At 35.2% G+C, this 17756-nt stretch overlaps 1 protein-coding gene across 1 annotated transcript in view; it reads right to left on the bottom strand.

The window, feature by feature from the left end:
- The window catches only part of mycbp2 (MYC binding protein 2), a 412376-nt gene that overhangs the window by 129237 nt on the left and 265383 nt on the right, over nt 1-17756 (bottom strand). Inside the window, 3 exon segments of the mRNA XM_051926880.1 lie at nt 6306-6431; nt 14307-14439; nt 16146-16367. Of these exon segments, the coding sequence (XP_051782840.1) occupies nt 6306-6431; nt 14307-14439; nt 16146-16367 (481 nt within the window).

Here is a 17756-nt window from a genome sequence, read left to right as displayed (position 1 = left end):
ACGCTAAAGGAGAGGTGCGAAGGAATTTAAGGTGGCCTGGGATTATGACCTTTTTTGTACGCTTCAGGGATTCTAGTGTTAATGACCTTGATCAGTTCAGTAATATGAAAGTATCAAGTGCCACAATGAAAAATTTCATATGGCTTTTTAAAGTCTAAATAAGAATTAAGCTGCAAAGCAACAGCATTTTCTAACACCTTAAGAAATAAAGATGGGACGGAAATGAGATAATTCCCTTGGATCAAGATTTAACTTCTTTAGTAAATCATGCTAATAGATGGAAATGTAATAGATGTAGCGATATTACCTGATGAAAAAATGCATGGTAATGATTTTAGCAATGAGTGGTTAAACTGCTACAAAACAAGTTTTTATTAGGAAAAAATAATATGGTTCAAAGTACTAAAAAGAATAATGACCCCCCGAGACCATATGAGTGAAATTTAGCTCAAATATCCCAATAAAAGAGGTCTAAGAAAAAACCTGTTCACAGTTCCATCAGACTTCCATAAGTTCCATCAACTGTTCATTGTCTCATCAGTGAAAACTAAAGGGCTTAACTGATTAGGCTTAATCAATATCTATACATTTGAAGTAAAAATTACGCTTAGCTTCTCTTCTTTACATACTAAATTCTCTGCTGCTATTAAAGTGCATTATGTAATGATACACTGGTAAGAGAACTCACTATAAATTGAGTGTGTCATACAAGAGCGATTTACGGATTTTTGTGTTTGGTGCAGTGGATTTTCTTTGGACATTTTCATTTTAAGTGTGAGCTTGACTTTGTGTCAAACCTATATTTATATAAAGCACCCTTCAAAAGACTGGTGAATATGAATGATTTAGCTTGATTTTGACAATTTTGCTCCTATTGTTGCTTGCATACTGTTCTGCACCTACAACTTCTCATATTAAATGTATAAATTGTCACACTATATCCTTGTCTGGATGTGCAATACTGTACTATAACTTTATAAATATGTGTGTGTGTCTGTGTGTATATAAATTAAGATATTAAATTTAAAAAATCAGTGGTAAATGAGAACACATCCAGGGTTAGTAGCATATGATTGCCTACTAGAAAGACATTCCCATACTGAAGTGATGACTGCCAAAGGACCTTTATTTCAACTTATGTGAAAATCATGTCAATGGCACACATGCCAAAAGTGAGGACACAACTGCAAGGAAATACAATAAAAACCTCTTGTCTAGAAATCTAATTCAAAGAAGGCATTAGAAAATGTACAAAAGAGAATAAACAATAATAACCTCTGCAATGTGTGCAGACCAGGCAGACATTTACCAGAAAGACTTAAAAGCTGTTACTGCAGTGAAAGCTGCCTCCACCAGTCAATAAGATGAGTGAATATATAAGTTACAGAAACAATTTCGTTTCATTTAAAAATTTCCTAAATACGTTTACCAACAAACAACTGCATTTTCATGTAAAACTCTGCACAATGTGAATATATCACTTTCCACACCATAAAATATGAAGATATTCCAAAAGTACTTTGGCAATATGTATGTGTATCCATGTGTGTGTTATGTATACACACATACATACATACATACATACATACATACATACATACATACATACACATAAATATACACATACGCAAATATACACATACATACACATATACACACACACACACACACACATATATATACATACACACGCACACATACACATACACACACACAGACACACACATACATACATATACACACACACACATATACACACACACACACACACACACACATACATAAACACACACATACATAAACACACACACACCTTTTTTTTTTTTTTATATAAAGTAAAATAAAATCTAAAATGTACATTTTTTTATCAATGGTTCCTCCGGAAAGAAAAGAGGAAAAGAATATCAATGTTAACTAAAACAGTAAAGACAAAACATAAAAAACTAACAATAATGGGCATTTCAAACACTTCATGCTGAAGGGCATGACAAGGCAAAAAAGGTGGTAGACGGGAAAACATGTTGTATCTCTTTCATATATATATATATATATATATATATATATATATATATATATATATATATATATATATATACAGTCATATGAATAAATCAGCCTGCATAATAATTTACTCTACTTTGAACAAAAAGGATAAACAGTGGTATGTCTTTCATTTCCTAGTAACATCGGAGTACTGGGGTGTTTTCCGGACAAACATTTTTAGTGAAGCTGTATTTAGTTGTATGAAATTAAATCAAATGTGAAAAACTGGCTGTGCAAAATTTTGGGTACCCTTGTACTTTTGCACATTTGTATGCATGTAACTGCTCAGTACTGATTACTCGCAACACCAAATTGGTTGGATTAGCTCGATAAGCTTTGAACTTCATAGACAGGTGTGTCCACTCATGAGAAAAGGTATTTAAGGTGGTCAATTGCAAGTTGTGCTTCCCTTTGACTCTCCTCTGAAGAGTAACAGCATGGGATCCTCAAAGCAACTCTCAAAAGATCTGAAAACAAAGATTGTTCGGTATCATGGTTTAGGGGAAGGATACAAAAAGCTATCTCAGAGGTTTAAACTGTTAGTTTCAACTGTAAGAAATGTAATCAGGAAATGGAAGGTCACAGGTACAGTTGCTGTTAAACCCAGGTCTGGCAGGCCAAGAAAAATACAGGAGCAGCATATGCGCAGGATTGTGAGAATGGTAACAGACAACCCACAGATCACCTGCAAAGACCTGCAAGAACATCTTGCTGAGATGGTGTATCTGTACATCGTTCTAGAATTCAGCGCAATTTGTACAAAGAACATCTGTATGGCAGGGTGATGTGAAAGAAGCCCTTTCTATACTCACGCCACAAACAGAGTCACTTGTTGTATGCAAATGCTCATTTAGACAAGCCAGATTCATTTTGGAACAAAGTGCTTTGGACTGATGAGACAAAAATTGAGTTATTTGGTCATAACAAAAAGCGCTTTGCATGGCGAAAGAAGAACACCGCATTCCAAGAAAAACACCTGGTATCTACTGTCAAATTTGGTGGAGGTTCCATCATGCTGTAGGGCTGTGTAGCTAGTTCAGGGACTGGGGCCCTTGTTAAAGTCGAGGGTCGGATGAATTCAACCCAGTATCAACAAATTCTTCAGGATAATGTTCAAGCATCAGTCACAAAGTTCCAACAAGACAATGACCCAAAACACAGTTCGAAATCTACAAAGGCATTCATGCAGAGGGAGAAGTACAATGTTCTAGAATGGCCATCACAGTCCCCTGACTTGAATATCATCGACAATCTATGGGATGATTTGAAGCAGGCTGTCCATGCTCGGCAGCCATCGAATTTAACTGAACTGGAGAGATCTTATATGGAAGAATGGACAAAAATACCTCCATCCAGAATCCAGACACTCATCAAAGGCTATAGGAGGCGTCTAGAGGCTGTTATATTTGCAAAAGGAGGCTCAACTAAGTATTGATGGAATATCTCTGTTGGGGTGCCCAAATTTATGCACCTGTCTAACTTAGTTATGATGCATATTGTATATTTTCTGTTAATCCAATAAATTTAATGTTACTGCTGAAATACCACTGTTTCCATAAGGCATGTCATATATTAAAAGGAAGTTGCTACTTTGAAAGCTCAGCCAATGTTACACAAAAATCCAAAGAATTAGGAGGGGTTCCCAAACTTTTTCGTATGACTGAATATACAAATAGATAAATAAATATTATATATATATATATATATATATATATATATATATATATATATATATATATATATATATATATATACACACACACACACACACACACACACACACACACACACACAATGTACACATAGCATAAGCAAGCAGCTAATGAAGATACAGTGTAAGCAAATGTAGGTGTCTTCAAACATAGGCACACACTTTGAGGTGTGCACATATGCTTACAAATGTCTAAAAAAATTTTACCCCCAGATAAATAAATCTGTGCCCAGGTGCATAGACAGACAAGACTTACTCGGAAGCTGTTGTACTGGTTGCTGGAAAGAAGGGGACTGTCCAAAAACAAATGGGCTGTGGACAAGGGAACAGGGAGATTTGGCAGCTTGCTCAAAAACGGAAGGAGCTGGGAGGAAAGGCCGAGACTGAATGGAATTCAGAATGGAACTCAACTGGTCACCTGTAATAAGGAAGACATGGAAAAACTAGAAATTTTACTAGCCAACAGGCAACAGAATAGAAATGGGATATTCTGATGCAAGTGTTGATTTATGATGAACATGCAGGTATATTAATTCTATTATCATTACCATCTATAGTATCACTAGATTATACACTTACTAAAATACAAAGATTCCAAGTAACAGCTTTAGCAAGCAAAATAAATTAATGTTCATTTACAAAGGAGGTGGGGATGGGAGAATTGGTCACTACAACAAACTACTTATTGGGGAGCTTCTCTCTGAGAGGCTTCTTCAGAAGTTGTTCATGTGGAACAATTGTTCATGCTAGCTAAGACCAAATGTTTGTTAAACGAAGGTAAAGTAAAAAATAAGTTATTAAAGTCACAGTCACTTCTAAATCAATAATACCTCCAACACTAAATGTCACAAGTTGCTGCTTTAGATGGAATTGTGGATAATGAATTCAAGAGCTTTAAAGATCATTCTTGGCCATGCAAAGGCAAATATTTTAATGACACATACTTCATGCAGACTGCAGTTAAGAAAAAAAAGTAACTTTTAAAAGATTACTTACAAAAAGAAACACATGCTGCTAAGAGTTAGCAAAAGCATATTCATATTAATTGCTTCATAGTTCAAATAAAAAGTTGTTTGACAGTATATTTAACTTCATATTTTAGCTTTTTTTCCTCCATGTTTAATTATTTAGATGACTATTTTAATAAGATTGGCCAAAAGCGACACCTACAAATATACCTGTAAAATATTTATAGTCTTTTCCTTATAACCTCTAAATAACTAGCTTGAATGAACCAGCCAAGCCAGACAATTGTGACCATAGCCTAATTTTCCTTTATAGAAGTAATGTTATTAATTTCACTATCTTTACTCCACGATACATTTAAAATTAAACTAATCCCCTTAATTGGTGACTAAAATTAAACCTTCCTCATCTTATTATGTGTGCCAGTAGACATGGAATCAATATTTCACCACTGTATAAATATATTTTTAATTGCTAAATCTGATTAACATGCTTTTTGAATTATATGAGCATACAAACATTGTATCTGGTGGCACCTAACTATTTGAAGTATTTATAATGAAGTGTCAAAATATCTTTAACTTTCTTTTTTTTTTTTTGTTATAAACATTACTACCCCAGGCCTGTTGTATAAGGCCAAAGAAATATGTTCCCATGCAAAATATTCTAGTGCATTCTAAAAGATAAAAAAGCAAACAAAACACACCTGAAAATACAAATAGAGGGCATTCTTATTATGTTGGATAAATATATATACATACATTTTTATATATACATATATCTCCAACATAATGTATACATGTTATATGCTGGAAAATAAAGTGTATAGAATTCAATAGTATTCTTAAGAAACTTCAAATCATACAATTTAAATGCCGTATTCGTACTTGCCTGTTTTTCCTTTATACAAATTTACCATCTATCCACATAAGCAGACACTACACTTTCTATTTTTCACTGTAACTTTTAGAGAAAAGCCACAAAATGACACCTTTCATTGACTAACTAAAAAGATTACAATATGGAAGCTTTCGAGGCAACTCAGGCCCCTTCTTCAGGCAAGATGTAATGATTACATCTTGCCTGAAGAAGGGGCCTGAGTTGCCTTGAAAGCTTGCATATTGCAATCTTTTTAGTTAACCAATAAAAGGTGTCATTTTGCTTGGCTTTTCTCTACATTCATAATGGCTAACACGGTACAACACCCTAGTACTACTGTAACTTTTAAAAATAGTATTGATGAAACAGACAATGACAAACATCAAACTAATAATAAGAAGAGCTGTGAAGCAAACCTGATTAGCATTTTGTTGCTAAGGTGCATTTACCCAATTTTCAGCTAAAAGACCCCAGTAAAGCAAATGGGTAAGCATTAAAAGGTTGAATGGAACATCAGTCATCCAAAAAAAAAAAGCAGATAACAAAAACTGAACAAATACCAAAGGGCCAATACAATCTGCTCATGCTGTGCTAATATGTCAATGTTACTGATGTGTTTGGACTCGCAAAACGTCATACTTCACCTATAAACGGAACCTAGTAAGCTGTGCAATGTGACAGCATCTTGGCTACTAAAAGAGCTCACCTTTTTTACTTGCAATTCCATAATCAAATCCTTGGGCACCAGAAGCAGTAGCACCCCTACTGAAAGCTTGGACAGAAAAAGGGCTTGGGGGTGGCGTCTGAGCTCCTTGATCCAATGCAGTTTGCTCTATTGCCAGAAAGATCAAAATTGGTAAAGAGCGAAATTCTGATTGTGAAATTTTCTTTGAGATGATTCTTTTTGTGTCTTCGTAGTACAGATGAAAAGATGACAATAAGTACAGTGCTGTTTGAAAGTATGTGAACCATACAGGAAGATCATTTATTATTCTTGTGCAAAATATTAAAATAAACTTGCAAAATATTTATCTAAACCTTTATTCATAGTAAAGACATTCCAAATAAAGGACACTAACAAGAACACAATTACATATGTTCTCTGTTTATTTAACAAGTTATTAAAGGAAAAATAAAACAACTCAGATTTCATGCGTGTAAAATTACGTAAAACCCTTTAGGTCAATACCTTGGGGCGTTTACATCTACAGCAATAACGCTGAGTAAATGCCACTACTCCGCATAATAGTATTCTGGTTTGCAGGGCGTCTGGCATTAACTGCCATCTCCAGATCCTGCCACAGCATCTCAACTGGATTTAAGCTAGGACTTCGATTTGGCTAATCCAAAATCTTCTTTGTTCTAATCTATTTTCTGGTCAATTTGCTTGAATGTTTTTGGACATAACTTTCAGCACAGCTTTAGCTGCCTGACTGGTGACATGACATTCTGTTTAAGAATCCACAGATTCTTCACTCTATTACTGTTAAAAGCATGCATAGCTACCTAAAATGCAAACAGGGAGGTCTGCAGCCCTCTGGATATATTTGAGTTGGCTTTTACCAGATTTATTTTGTTTTCTTGTGCATCTTAATGATATTTTGCACAGGTGTCCAGCTTCTAGGTAAGGTTGCTATCATGTTAAATGGTCTTCATTTGTGAATCATTTACCTGACAAAGGACTGATGGCCAAACTGACCAGTCCCCATCCAAATTAATTCTTTAAGGTTTCACTTATTTTTGCTCCTACTCTAATTCTCTTTAATTGTGTTTTTCGACTATACACAATTTCCTCTAAATCAAAATATGGAATTGGTAGTTGCACGCCTATTACATCAGAAAAGAAAGACTGGTCCTGATTAAATAACACTTTCATGGTAAAACTAAGAGAATCTACAAGTGCACAAGGAGTTCACATACTTCCGGAGATGCACTGTATATGAAATGACAGGATAATTATAAGCCACTTGCAATGGTTGGATTTACACTATGATTGAATCCAGATTACATTAAATGCTCCAGAATTCAGCTTATGTTTACACTCCAGTGCAACTTGTATTCACCCTGAGAAATTCCAAATCTAGAATCCTTGAAGCCTACAAAAAAAGTAGTAATGCTGGGCCACCTTAAATTCCTTCACACCTCTTCATCAGGGTCTTTGTTTTGCAAATGTGTCAATCAACACAAGCAGCTTGTTATCCCATCCCCCACTGACACAGCTGAAGTTCTCCCAACTCAAGTCTCTTTATTTGGGTGTGAGCTGCCTGGTGTTCTATAGAGTAAATTATATATCGTTATTTGGAATACATACATTTCATGTGTTCCGCATCTACAATGGTGTGGGTAAATGTAGGATGACAGGAAAAGTGAGGCAAGAAATATTAAACACATAACTAAAACAGAAACCTTTTCATTTGATAGTAAAAATGACAAAATGCTGATATGAAGTGTATAAGACTCTGTCAAGACTGAAGTCCAAATATCAAATAAACACTTTCACAAAAGGTATAACAAAACAAGTGCACTTTTATTCAAGAAAATAACCAAAGAAAAGCAAATCATTCAATTCACCCAAGCCCAAACATCAACATACCTTGGTTGGTGCAGAGGTAAGAACTGCTGCCTCATAATAAAGAGGTTGCGAATTTGAGTCTGGACTTTCCCTGTTTTGAGTAGTGAGCGGCTATTATTATTATTATTATTACTAGGGGGTTCCCCCTTGTCGCTTCACTGGCCAACCCCCCGGGCCTGCGCTATGCGCCAGTCACTTCGCGTCTTTGCTACTCGCACCCCCTCTTAATTGGTGATACAATGGGAAACAAATACAGTTTTTTCTTACCTCCTCTTTGCTCGATTAGCTGCTGGCTTGCTGCTGCTACTGTGCCACATGATCTGCATCTCGCACGGCGCTTTGAACATTTAAAAGCCTGTACAGCAGTTGTCCAACTCTTTGTCTTTTATTTCTTTGTCCTCACAGGTGGCGCAGTGGTAGTGCTGCTGCTTTGCAGTAAGGAGACTGTGGAAGATTGTGGGTTCGCTTCTCGGTTCCTCCCTGTGTGGATAGCGCTTTGAGTACTGAGAAAAGCGCTATACAAATGTAATGAATTATTATTATTTCTGGCCCTGGGCGTGGTTAAATCATTTGGCACAAAGTCTTGTCTCACGGGACAAGAATTCTTGATAGTTTTTACTTTATAATTTAAAAACGGAATTAGAATCTGGAAATCTAACAACACAACATTAAAGTTCGATAAATTCTGAAAAGAATGATACGAAACATATATATGTAGGTTTTAAAATAAGCCCGATTTAAAGTGTGACAAAAAACGTGACATAAAATCGTTGCACCTTTAGGTTTAGGATTTTGAATGTATGTATGTATTTATATTATATTATATATATATATATATATATATATATATATATATATACACACACACACACACATACATACACACACACATATACATACATACAGTGCATCAGTGCATACAGGGGAAACAGGATGCACCTGAGCTCAATTTCGAGCTTCACGGCAAAGGCTGTGAATACTTATGTACACGTGCTTTCTCAATTTTTTTATTTTTAATAAATTTGCAAAAACCTCAAGTAAACCTTTTTCATGTTGTCATTATGGGGTGTTGTGTGTACAATTCCGAGGAAAAAAATGAATTTAATCCATTTTGGAATAAGGTTGTAACATAACAAAATGTGGAAAAAGTGATGCGCTGTGAATACTTTCCGGATGCACTGTACATACATACATATGAGTATATATAATAAAAACATATATTTGATTTGAGTCTGTAAAACCCAGTGTAAATATTTCCTTTCATATTATATTTCACCCACTGACTGGCTTACATTTATATATATCTTTTCTTTTTATTGTTTGTACTGTGCTGCCTTGTGCTGTCTTACGCTGTCTTACCTACTTTCTGTGTAAGAAGTGAAATGTTTGTAATGTCTGTATGTTGTCTTGCGTGCACCTTTCTTTTATGCACCTGTCGTTTATGTCTGCACATTGAGCCTGGAGAAACGCAATTTTGCTCAGCTATGCATCCGTTGTTGTACTGTTGTATGGTATGAATGACAATACAGTTTACTTACTATTATTTTCAGTCACGTTCACATGGTGCAACGAACTTGCTTCTCCCTCTCTGAGTTGATGGCGTTTATCGCCATTCTTTTCACAAGAGCAGAGAGGACCACAGTTGGTGCTGTGGTTGATGCCTGGTCAGAACTATTTGTTGTACCGGCAATCAAAGACACAATGCCCCATGACTGCTATCAGACTATCATGCGGCATTTGTGCTTTTGACAACGAAGACACACCTGTGCAAAATGTGTGAAAAATGACAGATTTGCTGCAATGTCAGACACCTGGCAACGTTTTGTTGAGAACTGTGTGTTGAGCTACAACCCAGGGCAATATATTACTGTTGATGAGCAACTGTTTCCAACCAAGGTCCGTTGTCCTTTCTTGCAATACATCTCAACCAAGCCTGACAAATCTGGCATAAAGTTTTGGGTTGAGGCAGTTTTGAAGACAAAGAACATGTGCAATGCCACTCCTTATTTAGTAAAAGATCTCCCGTCACACGGGAGAAAGACTTTCCAGGACTGTGGTCATACAGCTTATGGAGCTGTTTCTGGACAAAGGCAGAACTGTAACAACAGACAACTTCTTCACATCACTTCCGCTGGCTAATAGACTGCTGCACCACAGCCTAACTCTGCTTGGCACCATAAAAAAAGTGGGACAGGAACTTCCATCTGCAGTCACTTTAGTGCAATTCTCCACATTAGTGTTTAGATCTGGCAGTGCCATGCTGACAGTGTATGTGTCCAAAAAGAAGACGTCTGCCTGCATTATCAGTACCATGCACCATAACGTGGAGATTGGGCAAGATCAAATTAAAAATATGTTCAAATGACAGAGTTTTCAAATAATGATGTTTTCACACATGGATGAGTATGTGCATGTACGCCAGAGACAGATTTGATGCCATTCAAGTGCTTACTGGTAAATAAAAAAAAAAAAACACTTTCGCAAAGGTATAACAAAACAAGTGATTTTATTCAAGAATAAAACTGAATAACAAAAAATTAAAATGACAAAAGCATACCGAGAAGCTTTTGTGTGTCTGCTTATATCCCATTACTGGATATCTTTTACAGGTAGCAAAAATTTACACCGGTGTTACAGACTCAAATCAAATGTATGTTTTTATTATATTATAGTAATAATAATAATAGCAGCTCACTATTCAAAACGGGGAAAGTCTGGACTCAAACCCGCAAACTCTTTATTACGAGGCAGCAGCTCTTACCTGTGCACCAGCCAAGCAGGCATGTCGACTTTGTCGATTGATATTTGGGCTTGGGCTTTTACTCATTGACAGCAACATGTAAATTGAATGGTTTGTTTTTCTTTGGTTATATTCTTGAATAAATGTGCACTTGTTTTGTTATACCTTTCGTGAAAGTGTTTATTTGAAATTTGGACTTCAGTCTTCACATCAGCATTCTGTCATCATTACTATAACATGAAAAAAAGTTTTTTTAATTATGTATTCAACATTTCTTGCCTCACATTTCCAGTCATCCTACATTTATCCAGACTGTTGTAAGACACAAGAAATGTATTTATTCCAAATAAAGATATATTATTTACCCTATACAATTCCAAACACTACACACCCAGATAAATAACACAGCCTTCAGCTGGAAGAACGTCAGCTGCGTTAATTAATCCCTATGGTGTCTGGAATGCAATGTAACTTTCCTGTTTGGTTCTCCATGATGATTCCTTACATGATAGCAGGCCGCTTGTGCTGATTGACACATTTCCAAAACAAAGACTCTGATGAAGAGGTGTGAGGGGATTTAAGTGGCCCGGCATTACGATTTTTTCGTAGGCTTCAGGGATTCTAGTGCTAACGGTTTTGTTTGTGCAGTCTCAAAACTTTATCACAATACTTTTTGAGCATGAACTATTAAAAACAGTAAAAAATAAACAAGTTTAAGTAATATAGCTTGTCAGACGTTCAAAGATTTTTTTATGCCTCTCCAGTACAACAAATTGCCTTGATTGACCAAACACTCATCTTGTGTAGTTGACTTGACGGTTTCGCTATTATCACAACATGTCCCAAGAGGGGTTTGGGGGGGGATTGAGATAACCTATGGATTGTGGAACAGGTGGTAGTCATGTAGGAACCAAGTTGGGAGAACTTGGGGGAACAGTTTTGCAGAGCAGTCCTGGCAACCTGTTCAGTGTGAGTGAAGGCCTTAAAGAGAAGGAAGAAGGGTATAGTCAGCAAGTACTGACTTATGTGAGCCTACAGAAACGTGATTAATTTGGCATACATGCCCAATGCAATTAAAAAAAAAACAACACACATGATCAACCTGTTACTGGCTTAGGCCTTGCATTTCTTTAGTCCCAGAGAATCATCATGATTGCATTGTTCCAATTGTTGTCTGGACTCTGACATAGTGATGCATTCAAGTTTCATTACCAGTTATAAGACACTTATTAAATTTCTCTTACTCTAAATTCATATAGCTAGAGATCCTTCTTGGTGCGCTGGAATGGGCCAGTGCTTTATATCAGGAGTCATTGTTCTTGGCTTGAAAACATTTAATTGTTCATGACCCACTAAAACTTTAATTAATCCCTATGGTGTCTGGAATGCAATGTACCTTTCCTGTTTGGTTCTCCATGATGATTCCTTACATGATCGCATCATTTTCTTCTGTTCTCAATGTTACAGGTCAGACACTGGGGCATTTTAAAGGTGTATACAGCCAAGATAGAATTCTACACCCCACCTCTTGACTGGTCCTGGTAAACACTGATTAGGTAAGAATTAATCTCTGAAGAATTACTGCTATGTTAAATTGCAAATTAAACAGCAGCACAATACTAAATCATTATTCAGCATCCATGTTGACTTAGTTTTGCAAAAAGACATTCATTAAATCTGAAATTCTGGTAATTCATATATTTAAGTGCATAAATGTTAATCTTTGGCCATAAAATGTGCCAAGTTGAATATCGTTCTGGTTCAGGCTCAAATATTTTGATCACCCCTTGTATACATCTGTAACAGAATGCTTGGCCTTGAAAATATCAGTGGAGTGTCATGAGGTATGTGCCCATTAATGAAAATATTGTCTGACAGTAGAGAACAATTACAAAATGCCTGTAAAATTTGGACTACCAAGGGGCAGTATGCCCTACTTGTTTAAATGGTGTGCCAAAAATAAATTAATTCAAGAGCACTACTGGACTATTCTGAGGACAGGAAGGCTGGGTGTTACTAGAAGTACCTGTTCCTTTACTTATGAATTGTAATTTAAGAGTGAAGGTAAAACAAGAATTTTCAAAAGTTGTTTGTGACCCTGTAAATAATGACATGGATTCTTTCAGAAGTAACCTGAGGGTGATATTTAGAGGGTATTTCTTGCCAGTGGCCATTTGAACCCTGATTTGGACATAAGTAAGTAGTCAGAGATGTAGACTAGGAGAAAATAAAAACTTGGAGAATTGGGTTTTTAAGATGGGCAAGTCACTGACAAGTGCAAACTGGATGAACAGTTAGGCTTTGTATCAATTAACAGATTTTGTGTACTTCGTTTATTTACCCTATCTTACACTTACAGATTAATAATCAGGCATATTTAAAATAAGCTTTACTTAAATAATTAATAATAGATTTTTTCCCCCAAAAGGAGTGTAAAATAAAAAAAAGAATTTTAGGGCATACTTTATTATTTTCTATACATTTTTATTTTGCTATCTGCATCAGGATGCTGACCTACACATATGCAGTACTACCTGACAAACAAGAAGTTTTGATCACGAGTGTTTACACTTTTAACTTTATTCATATGAAATTCTACTGATGCCATTTGATCCAGATCAGAACTTAAAAAGTAAATGCACTTACTATGACTGTTTTTTTAAAATTCTGTATATTGAGATTTCATCTATGCCGATTTGCTAAACTTTTACTTTAATAAACCATTTGATGTGTAAAAAATACAAAGGTTAAAAATTCAATATATTTTTTAAATAAGTAATAAGAAAATTTAATTAAACTCTGACAAGAATGTGAATTGCTGGCTTCTGAGATTCAATAACAAATAGAGTTTACAAGGGTCTGCCATCATCCTTTATCATGCAATAAACTGCTAACTCAGTTCTTCCCTTTTCTTTTTCAAGAGGTAGAATCTCTACTTTGTGAGTGTAATTTTGGGATGAACCAGTGCTTTCCTTGAAAATAACATTATTATTTTTCTGTATTTCACATTCAAGAGGAAATAAGGCAAGGGTAAGATTAAAGATGCATAAAAGCAAATAAATTGGCAAGACAGCCAGTTTTCTCTGTAAGGTCAAATCTGAAATAAGGCAGCTTTGTTTAATTTATGTTCTCTTTCTCTTCATTTAACACACACATCAACAAAGAAACATGACTTGGACCATTCCGATACAATCTTAACACAAGCTACTGAATCAAACTGTTTCAATTCATACTTAAAAATAACAATAGAGTGTAGACAATATTCCAGTGGAAAGGCTAATATTCCCACCAAGAGAAATAAGACAGAGATAAATTAAAATAAAATAATAAACCCATGACATTGATGCTTTAATTAAACATTTTTAAATAATAAGTAAGGAATTTCAAAATCTTACCTTCTTCATGCCGAAGATACTGATTTCCTCCCCGATCCCTTGCAAGAGACCAGGCTTCACCTTCATCACTTTCACAAAACTCCACTATACTGTTCTTATCCAACTGTACCCAAGTGCCTTCTGAGTTTGTTACCTGGTATACAAATAATCCTCTTGATTTTGTGTCAGACACTTGCAATATTATAATAATTAATGATAGTGCAATTGCGAAATATTATTCTAATGATATTTCCAGAATATATAAATACTACATTGACACTTACAAATTGTTGAAATTATACAAACCAAAACTGTCTGTTTAAAGGAAAACAAATATAAAAATATTGTTACATATTCAACAATAGTGCTATGCAACATATTTACCATAGGAGAGAAACAGCATTTAAAAATAACTGAATAAACAAAGGTGCAAGGAGACATTTCTTAAATAAATGTTAAACATACTTTAACAATTAATGCCAAAGCCCTACTGTCTTGCAGAAATAAAGGTTTATTTAAGAAACAGCATGACACACCACATTCTCAAATGAAAGTTAAGAAAACCTTTTTGAAGCCTCAGAATACAAAGAGGGAGTCACGAAAGAAAGGAAAAAAAATGAAAACTAAATCATTTTTTAGTATAACATTAATATTACAAACAAAATACTTAAGAAGACATGTTAATTGGTATTAGAACACACTTAAATGTTAAATAAGCTCAAAATCTGATTAAAAGATCACCATTAATTTTCTATGAACCCAAAGCAGGAGTAAAAACGTGTCTTTTAAATTTATATCCAGAATTATAACAATTTATCATTTATTTCATAGACTGTATTCTTCCACTGCATATTACTATAAAATGAAGGACTTGCTAAACTGAACTGAAAACAAAAGGTTTCTTGTGGCATACTTCATATGGCTTTCATTTAATCTTAAACTGTGCCTAGTTTCCAGACCTAAACTAACACCCATGCTTTGAATCTTTTTATAATATTGATGTTTAAGTAAAAAAACATACAAGCACACTGCCTGATTATATCATATCATTATTATACTATTATTGTGAATATGCAGACCCACTAATATAACTTATATGTCCTTGGAAATACCTGGATGCTTAATGGACTGTCTCATGCAATGTTCCACCGATCTGTACTACCTCTACTCCCCTTTACATGGTTAACATACGAAAGAGTTATATAGACTAAAATCCCTCCTTGAAAAGCAGTGTCAAAGTGAACTTATTTACTACAGGTCCTGCAAAAAGGACAAATATATGAGGCAGGAAACATGGTAACACAAATATCAGTCCTGCTACCTCACGGATCCAGTTTCCTGGGTATGAATCAAACACTGATCATTACCTATGTAGAAATTGCATGTTCCAAGTGTGTTAAGTTTCCCCTTACATCCTCAAAGGCATGCATGCAGGTTAGGCTGACTGTCAATAACAAACTGGCCCTTTGCGAGTGTGTGCATGAGTGGACATGGCAATAGCCTGGTACCCTGTCCACAACTATTTCCTGCCTTGTACTTGACATTGCCAGAATGGTCTCTGTCTCTCTACAGCCCTGAGTTTGATTAGGGTATATTTGAAAATTTCAGTCTTAATGAGCACTATATTAGGTGTATGAGGTATAACAGAAAAAAAAACAGCACATGAACCCCATGAACAGGAACTGGCAAATACTTGCTGGTCATATCAGGAGTAAAAATAAACATTTTATATAAAGAGTTTTTAATATATATACATATATACACACAGTTATTGATCCTTTTGTAATTAAGTAAGCATCTGTCACCTATGAAGGGATATATTGTAGTCATAGCCATAAGAACATACACTTGAATCCATACCTCGCCTACTGCCTTCAGTTTGTTTCCCAGAACTAACATTCCAATTGGGATACCTCTAAGGTTAGGGTAGCTTCTGATGTTGTGACCCGAAGGTCCTGTCCGCACTACCTTATAAGCACCTGGTCCACCTCGCAGGCACAGGGTGTCCTGCTCCCTTATTGATGCGTCATAGGAGCATCGTGCATTGGTCTCTTTAGAATAATCAGAATGAATTCTGGCCTCCTTAAAAAAATAAAAATAAAAATAAATTAATTAAGTGTCTAGTAAGAAAAAAAAAACAATTTTTTAATCAGCTTTATTCTAAGAGTTTAATTTTGGCTGCTAATAAATTACAAATACATAGCTCATGCACAGATACTGCCTTGTCAGTCTTATACTTGAACAGAGGTACTAGTATTTGGGAAAACAGAATGTATCTTGAACAATTCCTGATATGAAACTGAATCAGTAATAAAAATGTCTATTTTGTGAATTAATTTTATTTATCTAAAATTAGGACAGAACCTGAAAATACCGAAGCTAATAGATTGCCCCACTCAGCCAAGTAACTGGTATCTTGAGATGCATTTCAAATAGACTTTTAGATAATAAGAATGCTAAAATGTATGTATATTTCAAATACTTTGCTCTCCCAAGTTACAAATACACAGATATAACTGATGTTTTATCTAAAACTATTACTAAACATGGGAATTTGCAGTAAATAATGTAAATTTGAGAGTGAATAATTATTTCAGCAAAGATTGTTTTCTAGGCAGTTTTCTTTTATAGTACATGTTCAAAATTGTTACATTCATCCTAAGATGGCATTACACTACACAAATAAATAGTCTAGCATTTTTTTGTAATAGCCTTCATTTACATAATACTATGAGTCATGACAAGTTACAGTGTACAAGCCCATAACTGCCAGTGACAAAAATTAAAAATATGTTTCATTTTGTCTTAAGCCATTAAGTGTGGGCTCCCATGTGTAAGAGTTGACAGCAAATGAGCATTCAGCCAGATGTGGCCACAAAGAGAAAAGAAAATGTGTGCTTTTTTACTACACAAAGAAAGTGAAGCTTGTCTTTCCAGTGTCTTGTGTTTGTCATGCTATGACAGACAGGATAAAGACTGACCAAAACTTCACCTGAATTTAACATACCTGGAAAACATTTGTATAGCCTCCTGTGCTGTTAAGGCAGCACGTTGATTGGCTGTTAAAATGCACAAAGCTCTCAAAACTTAGAAAATATAAAATTGCCTACAAAAGTGGCTAGGCACTTGTGCATTTTGTCATTCCCATTGCAATTCCTAGTTTTGTAATCTAAGAACATCAAGATCAAGCAAACGCAGTTGGGAAGTATGACATGCTCTCTAACTCGAAGCTACGCAATGAGCCACAGACCTTACTCATCCCTCATTGTTGTGCAGTGAGCCACAGGCCTTACTCATCCCTCACATTGTCTAATGATGTTATTTCAGGCAAAAGAGTCAATGATTTAAAATCTTCCTATACCGTACTAATATTTCTTTGCCTTAATTAGGGCTGTAACAGGAATCCAAAAATTCCAGCATTCCAAAAAAATTTTTTAAAAATGGTTATAGTGGTACAATAAATTGTGCATA

Source organism: Erpetoichthys calabaricus, chromosome 4 (genome assembly GCF_900747795.2).
Source record: "Erpetoichthys calabaricus chromosome 4, fErpCal1.3, whole genome shotgun sequence".
Classification (NCBI taxonomy): Eukaryota; Metazoa; Chordata; class Cladistia; order Polypteriformes; family Polypteridae; genus Erpetoichthys; species Erpetoichthys calabaricus.
Note: the sequence above shows the minus strand (reverse complement) of the source record. Positions and strands in the feature narration are given on the sequence as shown.